Source organism: Amphiprion ocellaris, chromosome 8 (assembly GCF_022539595.1).
Source record: "Amphiprion ocellaris isolate individual 3 ecotype Okinawa chromosome 8, ASM2253959v1, whole genome shotgun sequence".
Classification (NCBI taxonomy): Eukaryota; Metazoa; Chordata; class Actinopteri; family Pomacentridae; genus Amphiprion; species Amphiprion ocellaris.
In genome coordinates, this window is record NC_072773.1 from 9,271,538 (window position 1) to 9,287,064 (window position 15,527).

A 15,527-nucleotide genomic window follows, 5' to 3' on the forward strand; every position below is an offset into this window, starting at 1 on the left:
TGTGCAATTAATTATATCTCTGCTGCTTTGATGCCAGTTGTCACTGTGTTAGAAGTGATTGAATTGTTTTGAATGAAATTTTAAAAAAGCAATGAATCTTTGGTTCTTTTGTGTTTTTACTCAATCTCCAACATTTTTTGACTGATTTCAAATCGTACAAGCCTTCCTCAGACACACACACACACACACACACACACACACACACAGACACACACACACACACACACACACACACACACACAGGTTTGGACACACTTTGTCATTTAATGGTTTTTCTTTATTTTCATGACTGTTTATATTGTAGATTGTCACTGAAGGCATGAAAACTATGAACACATATGGAATTATGTACTAAACAACAAAGCATGTTTTATATTTTGGATTCTTCCAAACAGCCACCCATTGCTTTGATTACTGCTTTGCACACTCTTGTCATTCTCTCAATGAATGAACCTGAAATGGTTTTCCAACAGTCTTGGAGTTTCCAGAGATCTATTATTTTATTTTTTCAGTGGTTTATTTCATTTTTTGGTTATGTTATTTTCCAGTTGTTTATTTTTTTCCTGGTTATTTATTTTATTTTTCCAATTATTTGTTTTCCTTGCTGGTTGTTTGTTTCATATTCTAATTGTTGAATTTTGGCAGTTTTGGCAGTTTTCCAATTTGTAGGAGCCAAATTGCGATTTGTGTTGATTTTCACACATTCTTTCTTTTTATTAGTATGTTTATGTGATGGGAGGAATGGAGAGAGAGTGTGTGTGCAGGTGTGCCCTCGAGGAAGCTGTAGGTGGAGCCTAAGGTAAAGGCTTCAAGACCAGCTGCCACAGCATCTGTCTGGGTGTGGCTGAGGAAGGAAAAAGTTTTTTGACCATGCAGCTGCAAGAAGGAACAAGGCCTTCTAAAGACTCTTTCCTTCAAATCTTTGTTAATTGATTTTTCAATTTATCTGTAAATTCATTCAAGCAATAAATGGTCATTGGGAAGAACTGGAGCCACTACTCATCTTTATCTGCATGTGTCAAGACACAAATCCAACTCAGCCATCAGTAAAAGTCAAACAGCAAACCAGAGGGGTTGGCTGAAATTGCTATTACACAATTGTTTATGTCATTTTTCCAGTTGATTATTTTATTTTCTGGTTGTTTATTTTATTTTTCCAGTTGTTTATTTTATTTTCTGGTTGTTTATTTCATTTTCCTGAGTCTTTATTTCCCCCAGGTGTTTATTTTATTGTTCCGGTTGTTTATTTTATTTTTCCAGTTGTTATAAGAAAATGTTCCACCCAACAAGCTTAATGTCATCTCCTCTTCCTTCACTGTTCACCAAACTTTCTTGTGCGCTGTCATTACTCAATACATCCTGTGTATCTTCTTCGAGGCTGGCAAGACCCTGATGTGTTTCTATTAACGTCTCCGTGCTTTTATATTGATAGGCTGGCATCCTACAAAGTATTATGGTAACTTCCTCTGACTACCTACGTTTTTTTTCCTTTCTAAAATCTGGCAAACCCCTCCTGTCCAAAGATCCATGTCAAGATGCCACGCGATGGCAGACATCATCTGAAATGTAAAAAAAAAAAAAAAAATTTAAAAAGCATTTTAAAGCTAGGATATTACACAAACCCTGGTAATTTCCTTTTTCGTCCCCTTTTTTTTTTTTGAGCATATTTCAACGAACCGTGTAGTTCCGTGTCACTGCCGGGATTTTTTTTTTTTTTTTGGTCATGAAAAGAAAAGAACTAAGAAAAAAATAATAATAATGGTCAAGGTTAAAGTAGAGCCTCTTACTAAGCTTCATTACTAGGTATAGGCTCTTATTTTGAAGGTGAACCCAAACAAACAGATGGTTTGTACATCAGTACATGATCGTTCAGAGTCTGATCTTGTTGGAAAAACTTAATTTACTGGTTGTTTAAGATAAATTTTGGCCCCGTATATTTTTTTATACTGGTGGTATATTAATACTGGTGCATATAGGTGGAAAATATCATTTAGAAACAAATAATCTGACGGTATAGATCATACATTTAACTTCATATCAACGTCTGTCACGCACATGCGCGTGCATGCGTCATCTTAACGCCATGGAAACAACGATGACGCGCAGCCGAACTCCTATAAAAGACCTGCTGCTCTTTCGACTGTCATTCTGCACTTGGATTTGGAGCTGAGCTGTTAGAGAAACTGGGAGATGGACTCTGGAGATTTGAAACGCTGGAAAGCATCTGAAGAATGGACCTTGTTGAAGAACAAACTCGGTGGATTACTGACAGAAGAAGAAGAAAACCGACCCGCTGGACAAACGGATCAGACAGAAGAGCAGCTGCTGTTTGGAGGCCTGACAGACCTGGAGAGTCAGCACACAGGTAAGAAAATAAAAGTGGTGTTTCTGCTGAGCATGACTCCTAAACTGACCTTCAGAAACACCTTGGACGCCATTTCAGGAGAAATTTTAGAATAAATTGTTGAATTTAAAGTTTGTTAAGTAACAGAATGTTTGAGGACCTGTTTGAAAAACTGTTTTGGTGATACAGACGGTTTCTTGGTGTAATTTCCGTACTTATTTTATGTGAAAAGTTGAGGGAAATGTATGGAATGTGCTGTAGTCATTTGGAAAAACTGATATTTTGGTTTGGGGACATGGATTTTTCTCGAATTTGGTGTTGAAACTTTTGGAAACAAAATGGCGTCGAGGCCATTTTTCAAAAAATGCTCCAAGTGTTTATTTGTGGAATCCATGGAACGGTCAGCAGAAGTGTTCGGAGAGGCTTTATGACCTCACAGCGTCCAGGCTCAGAGATCGTAGCTGAGTTTAGCTGCTTGTTGAAAATGTTGTTGGACATCGGGTCTTTTTCAGTTCAGAGCTGATCCTGTCTGTGAACGGATGTTACGATGTTGTTTAAAACGCACAGTCAGGTTTGTGTTGTTCTGAACTCAGAGCTGAACTGAACCAGTGTCGGTCTGATGCTCCACCTGTTATTTCATCTCTCCGAGTCAAACCGAGCTGTTCTGCTGTTTTCTTCCATAACCGTGTGAGTAACTGCGTGTTTCCTGCCTCCTGTCCGATGTTTGATTTCCAGTTTGTAAGCTGGAGAATAAGAGGCTGTCACAGTAGCTCCCACTTTTGTGTGCTTATTTCGGATGAGGCCTGTTGCTGACTGCTCATAATGTCAACAAGGTTCAGCGTTATTCTGAGTGGTTTTGTTCACTGCAGCTGATTGACTGTATCAGTGTTTCATAGCTGATGGCGAATGTGGCATCATAAACTGACCCTCTCTTCAAACTCTCGGATTCCTAGTTGATTTGTTAAACAGTAATATTCAGATTTCCTAGAATTTAATTGTGGATTTTTCAGAAACATCATTATACCTACAGATAACCCATTTACTGCCTAAAGCTGACTGTGGGTGACATTCTTTCTTTTGACTATTAAATACCTGCAGCTTTATTCAGCATCAGAAACTGTAAGTGCTTCTTCAAACTGATAGTGATGATTGTATTTACACACTTTAACATTGGTCCTGATGGTAAATAATGTTCTTGTTCTGGATGAATCCTGAACTCCATCAGAGATTCCAGGACAGTTTTTATTCAGATAAAGCGTCATTACACTCTAAAGGACTTTTCAGTGTTTTAAATGTCTGACTGCAGCTTTGCTCAGCATCAGAAACGATAAGTGCTTCTTCAAACTGAAAATGACTGCATTGAATGGTCTGGAAAGCCGTGTTTTTCCTGAGACCTTTTCTGGTGGGTTCTTTATTTAACTTTCTGTCCCTGTAGCTGCTCACAGCCATCCAGACTGAAGAATGTTGGCATAATACAAATATGAAAGCACATGGCATCATTTTGGTGAATCAAAACACAGACCTCAAATTCATCAGCTTTGGCTTTGAGTCCTCCAAGCTGCTGAAGCAGAGCTATCATGTAAATATTAGATAAGGGTGGGTTTGAAACATTATGTTGGAACTTGATTTATGTTTTGGTGATCTTTTACTATTTAATGCTATGCAACCAACAATCATTAACATGTGAAACTGTCCAGGAAGTCATTGTGTTTGACTTTTGTTTTCCACCCTCAGGTCTCCTGATGTGATTGTGGACCTTCCCACCTCTGAGACGACAGAAAAGTGGCCTTTGAATGCTGTTCTGTACACGTTTTATAAAATGCACTATTTTTTTTGTTCTTATTCTTTGCCTTGTCTTCTCTTTTTGTCCTTTTTTCAACATGTTTTCTGCCTTCTTCCTCTCCTACTACTCTTCTTCTTGACTGTTTTCTAATCCTTCTTCTTCCTCCCTCTCCTCCTTTTTCTCCCCCTCTCGTCATCTCATCCCTTTCCTTCCATTGTTTTGTCCTCCTATTTCCCCCTTCCTTCTGCTTCTACTGCCTCCAGTTTTTTTCTCCATTTTCTTCTCCTCTTCTGTCTTTTTCCCCTTCCTTTGCCTCCATTCTGCTTTTTCCTTCATGTTCTCTTCCTTTCTCTTAACTACTTTTTCTTCTTCACCTTCTTCTCTCCCTCGTTCCACTCATTATTCTTTCGATTCCTTCTTTACCTCCATCTTCTTTTCCTTCTCCTTCTGTCATCTTCATCATCTCTTCATCCCTCTACTTCTTGTTTTCCTTTATCCTTTTCTCCACCTCCTTCACTTCCTCCTTCTTTCCTCCTTTCTTTTCCTTTTTCTCCTCTTCCTATTCTGTCATCTTCTTAGCCTTTTCTCTTCTTCTGTCTTCTTGTCCTTCTTTCTCCTCCCGTCATTTTCCTCTTCTTCTTTCATCTCCTCTTCCCCCCACCCTTGTTCTCCTTCTCCCTTCTCTATTACTCCTCCTTCCATCTTTCCCTTCTTTCTCCTCTTCCTTCAGTCTTTGTCTCCTTTCTCCTCCACTGTTTTTGTTTTTGTATTTGTTTTGTCATTCTTTTCATTTTTCTCATTCTTTTATTCTCCTCCTCGCTTCATTGTCTCCTTACACAACTTCCTTTACTCCTTGTTCTTGCATTTTCTTTCTGTCCATCTTCAGTCTCCTTCATTCTTTTGTTCTTCTTCTCCTTCTTTTTGTCACTCTTGTCTTCTCCTCGTCCTTCTTTTTCCTCTATTTTCTTCACATTTTACTTCCTGTTCTACTTATTCTTTTTCATTTCTTCCTCTATTACTCCTTGTTCCCCCTCTTTCTACTCTTCCTCACTCTATTGTTTTGTCTCCTCCTTCTCTTGTCTTCCTTCTCCTTCTGTCTTGTCATTTTCTTATCCCATCTTCCTATTTTGTTACTCCTTCCTCCTCTCCTTTTTTCTTCTCTTCCCCTTTCTTCTTGAGTTGTCCTCCTCCTTTCTCTCCTAGTACTGCTTCTTTTCCAACTCTTTCCCTCTTTCCTTGTTCTTTCTCCTTCTCTTCCTCATGCTTTCCTTTTGTCTTTTGTTTTTTCTCCTTCTTTTGGCTTCTTCTTTATTCTCCTTCTGTTTTTCATTTTTTCTCCTCTTACTCCTCTGTCTTCTATTTATTTCTCCTTCTGTCATCTTTTCCTGCTTCTGTCTTCTCATTTTTCCTCCCTGTGCTCCCTCATTCTTTTCTTCTTCTTTTGCTTCCTCCCTTTTCTGTCTTCTTTCTCCTTCTTTGTCTTGTTCTTCTTCATGTCCTTCTTTCTACCTCCTCTGTCTTTTTTATCCTTTCTCCTCCTCCTTTCTCTTCTTCTCCTTCTTTCTCATTTTCCTTCTTTGTCTACTCTGCTCTTCCTCATTCCTCTCTCCTTCTCCTTCTGTCTACTTTTAATTATTCTTGTCTTCCTTGAGTTTTCTTTCTCCTTTTTTTCTGTTTCTATTTCTGTTTTTCTTAGTCCTCTCGTCTTTGTCCTTCTACATTTTACTTCCTCTGGCCCTTTCTCTCTCCCTCCTGCTTATCCATCTCTTCCTCACTTTATTCCTTCTGATTCTTCCTCCTCATTCTCTTCTCCTTTTCTACCTTCTTTTTTCTGCTCCCCATTCCGTCTTCTCCTTCTTCCTCCTTTTCTCCTCCTGTCCTCTCATTCTTTCTTCTCCTTTTCATTCTTGTTAATGATCTTCCTGTCTTCTTCTCCTCCCTTGTTTTTCTCCTTCCTGCTCTCTGTTCCCCCTTTTTCTTTGTTCTCCTTCTTTCTCTCCCACTATGTTTTCATCTCTTCATCCCTTTTACTCGTTGCTTTTCCTTATTCTTCTCTTCTTGCTCTTGTTTTAGATATCTTGTGCTTCCTCCTTCCCAATCTACTCTCCCTCATTCTTATCTCCCCTTCTCTTCATCTCCTCATTCTTTTCTTCTCCTTCTGCCTTTGTCTCATTCATTCTTCTCTGCTCTTCCTCATTCTTCTCTTCTCCTTTTCCTACTGTCTACGTCTTATTCGTCTCTTCCTCGTTCTTTTCTTCTTCTACTCCTTATTTTTCTCCTTCCTCTTCTCTTGTCCTTTTTCCTTCTCATTCACCACTTTTTCCTTCATGTTCTCCTCCCCCTCCTAATGCATCTACTACTTTTCCATCTCCTCCTCTTCTCTTCTTCTCCTTTCTCCTTCTTCTGTCTTCTTCTTCCTCCTCCTTTTCTGTCTTCCTTTTCCTCCTTTTCATTGTTTTATTGTCCTGTCTTCTACTCCTCCTCTTTTCTTCCTCTTCTCTGTTCTCCTTTCTTCTCCTCTTCCTCCTTCTTCTACTCCTGTTTTCTACTTTCCTCTTCTACTCATTCTTCTTCATCTCTTCCTCCCTTTACTCATTGTTCCTCTCCTTCCTTCTTCTCCTTCTCTCCCTCATTCTTTTAGTCTTGTCTTCTTCTACTCCTTTCATTCTTTTCTTCTGTCTTGTCATTCTTATCCCATCCTTCTATTTTTTCTCCCTCCTTCTCTTCTTCTGTTTTCTTCTTTTCTATCCCTTTTTTCTTCATCCTCTACTCCTGCTAGTTTTCAAACTCTTAATCCCTTTACTCCTTGTTCATCCTCCCTCTCCTTCACTTTCTGTCCTCTCCGTTCTTCTGCTCCTCTTTCTGACTTCTACTTTTCTTCTGTCTTCTCCTTCTGCCTACTAGTTTTTTCCTCCTTCTGCTCCTTGTTCTGTTCTCTCCCTCATTCTTTTATTCTTCTTCTGCTTCTTCTTTCTTCTCCCTTTCATTCTTTCTCATAGTTCTCCTCTATTCTACTACTCTTATATTTTTCTCCTTCCTTCTCTGTTCTCCTGTTTTCTTCTCTCCCCTTTATGTTCTACTCTGTTCTCTCCTACTACATTTCCATCTCTTTTCCCTCTGCTCCTTGTATTTCTTCCTCCTCTTCCTCATTCTTTTCATCTCCTCTTTCTTTTCTTCATTTTTTCTTTTCCTCTTCCTTCTATCTTCCTCTTCTACTCCATCTCCCAGTTTTTCTTTCCTCTTTCTGTCTTGTACTTTCCCCTCCTCCTTTGTATTTATCTCCTTTGTCCTCCTTCTCTGTGGCCTTTTTCCTCGTCTTTTTCATCTCTTGCTTCTCTTCCTCCTTCTTCTTATTCTTCTCATCTCCCCTTCTCTTCTTCTCCTCATTCCTTCTCCTCCTTGTCTTTTGTCTTCTTTCTCCTCTTCTTGCTTTCTCCTCTGCTTTTCCTTATTCTTTTCTTCTTTTTCTGTCTCGTCATTTTTATCATCCTCCTTCTGCCTTCTTCTATTCTTCCCCTCCTATTTTTCTTTTCCTTTTCTTTTCCTTCTCCCTCCTTTTGCCTTCATGTCTATCTCTTCTTCGTTCTACTCATTCTTCTTCCTTTTCTATTCCTATTCTGTCTTTTTCTTTTCCTTCTTTTTCTTGTGTTTTTTCTATCTTTGTCTCCTTGCACTGCTCCCTCTTCTCATCTCTTTTTCCCTTTTCTCCTTCCATCTTAATTTTCTCCTCTTCCTTCTCCATTTTTGTTCTCCTCCTTCCTCTTCTATAACTCATTTTTCTTCATCTGTTCCTCCCTTGACTCCTTGCTTCTCTTCATCTTCTTCTCCTGCTCTCCCTCATTCTCTCCTTATGCTTTTCATCTTGCCTTTCTCTTCTCCTAATCCTTGTATTCATTCTTTCCTTCTCCTCCTTTTCTTTTTTTCTCTTACTCAGTCTCACCTTCTGGTTTTCTACCTCATTCTTTTCTATACCCTCCTCCTTTCTCCTACCTTGTCATCTTCTCTTCTTAATCGTCTTTGTCTCCTTACAGTACTCCCTTTTCTCATCCCTTCTTCCCTTTACGCCTTTTTCTTCCGTATCGTTTTTCATTCTTTTCTTTTCCTCCCTGTCATTCTTGTCTTCTCCTCTTGCTTATTGCTTTTCTTCTCTTCCATCTTTTTCTACTTCTCCTTTTTTCTTTGTTTCCCCCCTTCCTCTTCTGCTACTCATTCTTCATCATCTATCCTTCTCCTTTGTCCTCCTCCTTTTTGTCTACTTCTTTCTCCTTCGTTGTCTTGTCCTTTCTCCATATCCTTCCTTCTACCCTTTCTGTCTCCTTTCTCCTCCTCCTTCTCTGTTGCCTTCTTCCTCTTCTTTTCATCCCTTCCTCCCTGTGCTCCTTGCTCATCTTGCTTCTCTTTCTGCTCTTCCTTCTCCTTCTCCTTTCCTTCAGTCTTGCCATTCTTTTCTCATCCTTTTTCTACTTGTCCCCTCCTATTTTCCTCCTTCCTCTCCTCTTTTTCTTCTTTATTTCTCCTCTGCACCTTTTTTCTTTTCCTCTCCTACTATTTCTATTATTTTTCCATCTCTTCCTCCTTTTACTCCTTGTTCATCTTCTTCCTACTCCTCCTCCTCTTCTCCTTTTCCTCTTCCTCATTCTTGTCTTGTCCTTTTCTACCTCATTCTTTTCTCCTCTTCCTTTTTCATGTCCTTCTCCTACTTTGTCCTCCTCTTTTTGCTGTTTCCTTCTCTTCCTCCTTTTGTTTGTGTCTCCTTTCTTCTCCTTCTGTTGTCTTCTTCATCTCTGCATCTCTCTACTCCTTGCTCTTCTTCCTCCTTCCTCCTTTTTCTAATTGTCTTTCTTGTAAGAAAAAGGAAAAGATTCTTCTCCGGTCTTCTCCTTCATTCTCCTTTGTCACCTCCTTCCTCTTTCCTTCTCCTCCTCCTCATCTGATTGCTTCTCCTTTATTGTCCTTTTGTCTTTTCTTCCTTCTGTCTCCTCTTTTTTCTTCTTCATTTGATCCTCCTCCTCTTGCATCTTCTCCTTTCTCCTCCTCTATCTCAAACTCCTTGTTTTTCTTTCTCCTCCTCTTTGTCTCATTTCTCCTCACCCTCCTATCTTCTCCTCCCTCCTCTTCCCTTTTCACCTGTTACTTCATCTTTTCCTTGTTCTTCTTCCTTCTTCCTCTCTCCAGCATGCTTTTCTACTCCATCTCTGTCTTTCTGTCCTGTATCTTCTTTTTCCATCTTCTTTCTCCTCCTCCTTGTCTGTGTTGTTCTCCTTTCTCCTCCTATCTTCATTTCATTCTTTCTCTTCCTTCTGTATTTGTCTCCTTCTGTCGTTGTCTCCACTTTGCCGTTCTTCTCTTCTTCCTTTTTCTCCATCTCCTTTTTCTTCTCCATTTACTGCTCCCTTTTCTAATCCCGTCCTCCCTTTCCTCTTTCTTCATCGGATGCCATCTTCTCCTTCTTTTTTCTTAGTTTTTTCCTTCTTCTACTCTTCCTGCTTCTCTTGTCCTTCTGTCTTGTTCTCTTCCCGCTTTCTTGTCCTCCTTTCTCTTGCTACTACTACTTTTTCCTCGTGTTCTCCTCCTTCTTCTACGACTCATTCTTCTCTATTCCTTCCTCCCTCTGCTCCTTGTTCCTCTTCCTCCTTTTTCTCCTTCTACTCTTCCTCATTCTGTCCCTCATTCATTTCATCTCTTCCCTCTTTTTCTCATTCTTTTTTTCTCCTCCTGGTCCCTCTCTGTCTTCTTCTTCTTCTCTTTCTTTCTCCTCTTCCTTCTTTATCTTCTCTTCCTCATTCTCCTCCTGTCTCCTCCTTCTACTTCAATTCCAATTTTCTCCTCTCTCTTCTCTTCTTCTCTCCTTTGTTCCTTTCCTGTTCCTGTTTTTTCATGGTGTCCTCCTTCTCCTACTACTTCTGCTACTTTTCCTTCCTTTTACTTGTTCTTCTTCCTTCTCCTCTTCCTTTCTTCCTCCTTCTTTCCTTCTCCTCTTTCTCCTTTATTCTTCAGCCATTTTGTTTTTTCCTCTTTATTCTCCTCTTCTCCTCCTTCTCTACCTTTTCTAGTCTTCTCCTTCTTCTGTCTTCTCCTGTCTTTATCGCCTTCTTTCTTCCTTCACCTCCATCTGACATCTCCTTCTTTCTTCTCCTTTGACTCTTTCTCCGACTCCTGCTTCCTCTTCCTCTTTCTGTCACGTTCTTGTTCTTTTTCATCTCTTTCTTCCTCTTCTCCTTGTTTTTCTTCATTCTTTTCTTTTCTTCATCTGTTTGAAGATGCTTCTTTCTTCTTCTATTCTTGCTTCTACATTTATTTGCCTTTTTCCCCACAGGGAAAAAGGCAAATAAATAGGCAAATAAAAGTTGCTTCTCCTCCTGTCTTCATCTTTCTCCTCTTCCTGTCTTTTTCTCCCTTCTTCTCCTCTGTTCTCTGTCATGTTCTATTTTTCTCATTCTCTATCTTCTGCTTCTTTCTTCTCATCTTTCTCCTCTTTTTATTTGCCTTCTTCCTATCCTTATTCTTTTCTACACTTCCTCTTCCTGTTGTTTCATTCTTTCTCCTCTACCTTCTCCATCACCTTCCTTCTGTTTTTCATTTCTTTCTCCTTCTGTTCCTTATTCTTTCCTTCTCTTCTTTGTTCTTCTCCATTGCCTCCTTTTTTCTTCATGTTCTCTTCTTCCTTCTACTACATTTCTGTCTCTTCCTCCCTTTCCTCCTTGTCCTCATTCGTTCCTCTTTCTGTTCTTTCTGTCTTGTCTTTTCTTCTTCTTCTTCTCTGCCTTTTTTCTCTACTTTATTCTTTTCTTCTTATCCTTCTCCTTTTTCCCTCCTCCACTCTGTTTGTCCTCCCTCATTCCTTTCTCCTCCTCTGTCACCTTCATCTTCTTTTTGATCTCTTCTTCCTTCTGCTCCTCGTTTTTTCCTCCTATTCCTCATTCTTTTTGCCATTTCTGTCTTTTTCCTCTCTCCTTCCTTCTGTCGTTGTCTCCTTTGTCCTCCTTCACTGTCTTCTTCACCTCTCCTTTTTCTTCTCCTCTTTCTTCTCCTCCTCCTTTCTTCATTGTCTCCTCCTTCTACTGCTCCCAGTTTTCATCTCGTCCTCCCTTTACTACTTGTTCCTCGTCCTCCTTCTATGCTTCCTCAGTCTCTTCCTCTTTTTCTTCTCCTTCTGTCTTCTTGTTTTTCTTTCACCTTGTCGGACTTGGTTTTCTTCGTTCTTCTTCTCTCTTCCGTTTTTCTCAGCACCTTGTGTTTCTTCCTCCCTCATTCCTTTCACCTCCTCCTTTATACTCTCATTCTTTCTCCTCCTTTTAAATTTTTTTCTTCTTTTATCCTGCTCCTTCCATCATCACTTCTCCCTCTTTTTCACCATTTGCTTCTCTTTATTGTTCTTTCCTTCTTTTCCCCTTTCCTGTTCTTCTTCCTGTCCTATTACTTTTCCGTCTCTTCCTCCCTTTACTGTCCTTAATCCTCCTTCGTCTCTTCTCATGTCTCTTGGTCATTCTTTACTTCTCCTCCTTCTCATGAAATAAATACCAAGTACGGTAAGTATGGACTTGCAGACTTGACAGTGACATCTTTGAAGTACGAACTCCTGAGGATGGGAAGATGAATCGTGATCATTCTACAATCTGAACATCAATGTGCTTGATGATGTTGCATCTCGGTGGTGGACTTGCCTGTATTTTGTATTATGGTAGGGTTGAATATTAATTTAAAAATATGACCATAAAACCACCTTGAAGCTGAGGAGAAAGCAGCACAACTATGAAGGCAGATCTGGGCAGGAAGAGTCAGGATGTGGAGGAGAAGAACAGAAGGAGCCCTGTTAGCTTGTCTCTTTAAAAACATGCATCTATCATATAATGTATAATTTCTGGCGTGCCAGTGCTGTCAAACAGAATATGCATATCTCTGATGCAAAATGCAATTTTCTGTGTTGCTGAATGTTAGCAGCAAGACTCTGTTGACCCCCTCTGAATATGTAACTTTGCTGCCATCCTTTCCAGATGATTTCTGAAATGGAAACTGCAGATTTGAAAAAAAAAAAAAAAAAAAAAAAAAAAAAAAAAAAGACCCCGTCAGTCAAAACGTTCTAGGGCACATGACAACTTATCCAGGAGTGACTGCATTAAGAACGTGAAGTAACTGGAAAATGTCTTTGCTTCACAGCAGCACTTTTTCTGTCTCAGTGGGGAAACTGATCAGATCCTTTATTGCTGGCAGATTTGGTGTTTTTAGTTGACCTAAAAAAGCATCTGAATGCGCAGAACATGAGACTTCAAGGATAAGAGCCAGTTGTCTGCACACATCAAAACCTTTGGAACCAAGCTACAACTTTTCCAAAAACACTTGTCACAAACTGGGCCTGACACTGCACATTTCTCAGCTCTACAGGAGGTAATGAACAGTTTTCCACAGGACAATATTAATACAAAAACAATGAGTTTACCAACTCTCAGCTATTGAAAATGAGATGTTGCTTTTTTCTTCTCCTTTCTCTGTGGACCCTGATGATGCTCCTCATCAACTGGAGCTCATTGAGCTGTATGTGAACTGGTTATCTGCTTTGAATTTGATAGTTGACAGACAACATTTCAGTGTCCATACTAAGTCATGTTTAAAATGAACCTATTACGATATTTATAAGCTTCCTGGAGGTTTTTTCTTTATTTAACTGGGCCCTCCAGATATGAGAAGTATTGATTTTAGGACCTGTTTATGTCTGGGCAACTCACATTTATTTGCATTCCCATGTGAATAAATGAAAATTGTCATACATAAAACTTATATAAAACAGTGCATTTGCATTTAGGTTTAATGGTTGAAAGAATGTGAGACAGGATGGTTGGCCCTCGGGCATTATCACATTATCAAATGTGATCCAGATTAGGACTGAGATATACAAGAACGACCCAGTAGAGGGAGCATTTAAAGTCTATGAAGACTTTGTATTGTACAAGTCTGGCAAGAACACATGCAGCAGTAAGAGATGTAATGCAAACACGCATTACACTGAATATTGAGTACAGGGTGAACCCTAACTGAATATTGAGTACAGGGTGAACCCTAACTGCATATTGTGCTCAGTGATTGTGTACAGTGTTGCTTGGGACCTCGTGGTTCCCACTTGTGTTTCTTGCGTCCTCTTCCTGTCTCCAGGTGTGTATCAGCATGTTTCAGGCTCTGCTGTGGGTAGACACGCCATCAAGATCCTGGGCTGGGTAGAGGAGGATGGTGTTTCCTACTGGCTCTGTGTCAACTCCTGGAACACCGACTGGGGTGATAATGGTAAGCAGAGACATGTATTTTACTACTTTCAAGTTGCACAAAATAATCACTTTCATTATAAACAGGAGCTCTTCTACACTAAGACAGTGGGATATTAGAATCACTGCAGTATAACACACCACCTGCAGCCTTAAGTGACCACACTGCTGAACCAGCATTTTTCTCACGGTGTCTCAGAAACATAACCTTCATAAAGACTTAGATTGTCTTAGACTGTGACAGGGATTCTCAGATAAAACCTAAGGTAAGACAACAAACCAGCATGTGATAAGGATGTGAAGTATTTTCCATGAACAAGTCTGTGAATATTGTGTACCTTGAAAGCATAACTCTGCTATTGTGTTGCAGTAATTTCTCTTAACCCAAATTGGCTTGCATCCTATTGGAGCACAAACCTTGCTGGTCTTAATTGACAGTGAATGAATAAATGCCTTTTTCCCACCCCTGTAGATCTGATTTCAAGTTTTGAGGTGCAGTGTCGTTACATCATCACTAGAGGGGGACACACTCCTCTTGTCTGTCATAGAACTGTGACCGCAATTTACTGCTTTTAGTCCCTTTAGAGCCGACTGATGGCTTTGCTGTCAAAAGAAAGCCCCATGTTATGTGTGCAAACGGAAAAAGTCAAGCAGCCTTCACTTCACTCAGGTGGATTTGCAGATGTATTAGCAAAAATAGCAAGAATGTGCCTGCACACAAATCTCCATTGTTGAACGGATGGTGTGTCTCTGTGAGAGGACATAAGAAAAGGTTAGACAAATCTTACACAGGAAGATCATTTTCAAAGACACACCTGTGCAATTAATTATATCTCTGCTGCTTTGATGCCAGTTGTCACTGTGTTAGAAGTGATTGAATTGTTTTGAATGAAATTTAAAAAAAGCAATGAATCTTTGGTTCTTTTGTGTTTTTACTCAATCTCCAACATTTTTTGACTGATTTCAAATCGTACAAGCCTTCCTCAGACACACACACACACACACACACACACACACACACACACACACACACACACACACACACACACACACACACAGACACACACACACACACACACACACACACAGGTTTGGACACACTTTGTCATTTAATGGTTTTTCTTTATTTTCATGACTGTTTATATTGTAGATTGTCACTGAAGGCATGAAAACTATGAACACATATGGAATTATGTACTAAACAACAAAGCATGTTTTATATTTTGGATTCTTCCAAACAGCCACCCATTGCTTTGATTACTGCTTTGCACACTCTTGTCATTCTCTCAATGAATGAACCTGAAATGGTTTTCCAACAGTCTTGGAGTTTCCAGAGATCTATTATTTTATTTTTTCAGTGGTTTATTTCATTTTTTGGTTATGTTATTTTCCAGTTGTTTATTTTTTTCCTGGTTATTTATTTTATTTTTCCAATTATTTGTTTTCCTTGCTGGTTGTTTGTTTCATATTCTAATTGTTGAATTTTGGCAGTTTTGGCAGTTTTCCAATTTGTAGGAGCCAAATTGCGATTTGTGTTGATTTTCACACATTCTTTCTTTTTATTAGTATGTTTATGTGATGGGAGGAATGGAGAGAGAGTGTGTGTGCAGGTGTGCCCTCGAGGAAGCTGTAGGTGGAGCCTAAGGTAAAGGCTTCAAGACCAGCTGCCACAGCATCTGTCTGGGTGTGGCTGAGGAAGGAAAAAGTTTTTTGACCATGCAGCTGCAAGAAGGAACAAGGCCTTCTAAAGACTCTTTCCTTCAAATCTTTGTTAATTGATTTTTCAATTTATCTGTAAATTCATTCAAGCAATAAATGGTCATTGGGAAGAACTGGAGCCACTACTCATCTTTATCTGCATGTGTCAAGACACAAATCCAACTCAGCCATCAGTAAAAGTCAAACAGCAAACCAGAGGGGTTGGCTGAAATTGCTATTACACAATTGTTTATGTCATTTTTCCAGTTGATTATTTTATTTTCTGGTTGTTTATTTTATTTTTCCAGTTGTTTATATTATTTTCTGGTTGTTTATTTTTCTGAGTCTTTATTTTCCCCAGGTGTTTATTTTATTGTTCCGGTTGTTTATTTTATTTTTCCAGTTGTTATAAGAAAATGTTCCACCCAACAAGCTTAATGTCATCTCC

At 39.4% G+C, this 15,527-nt stretch overlaps 1 protein-coding gene across 2 annotated transcripts; it reads left to right on the plus strand.

Moving 5' to 3' along the window:
- The first annotated feature begins 1,963 nt into the window (after positions 1-1,963).
- On the plus strand, positions 1,964-15,213 carry LOC129349419 (uncharacterized). 2 transcript variants are annotated; one of them, XM_055012601.1, is made up of 2 exons: positions 1,964-2,365; positions 4,079-15,213. In XM_055012601.1, the coding sequence occupies exon 2, from the start codon at positions 4,462-4,464 to the stop codon at positions 5,776-5,778; it is 1,317 nt and encodes a 438-aa protein (XP_054868576.1). In that variant the 5' UTR covers positions 1,964-2,365; positions 4,079-4,461; the 3' UTR covers positions 5,779-15,213. The 2 variants fall into 2 exon arrangements, with proteins under 2 accessions (XP_054868576.1, XP_054868575.1); XM_055012600.1 differs by having other exon boundaries at positions 2,042-2,365.
- Positions 15,214-15,527: the final 314 nt, after the last annotated feature.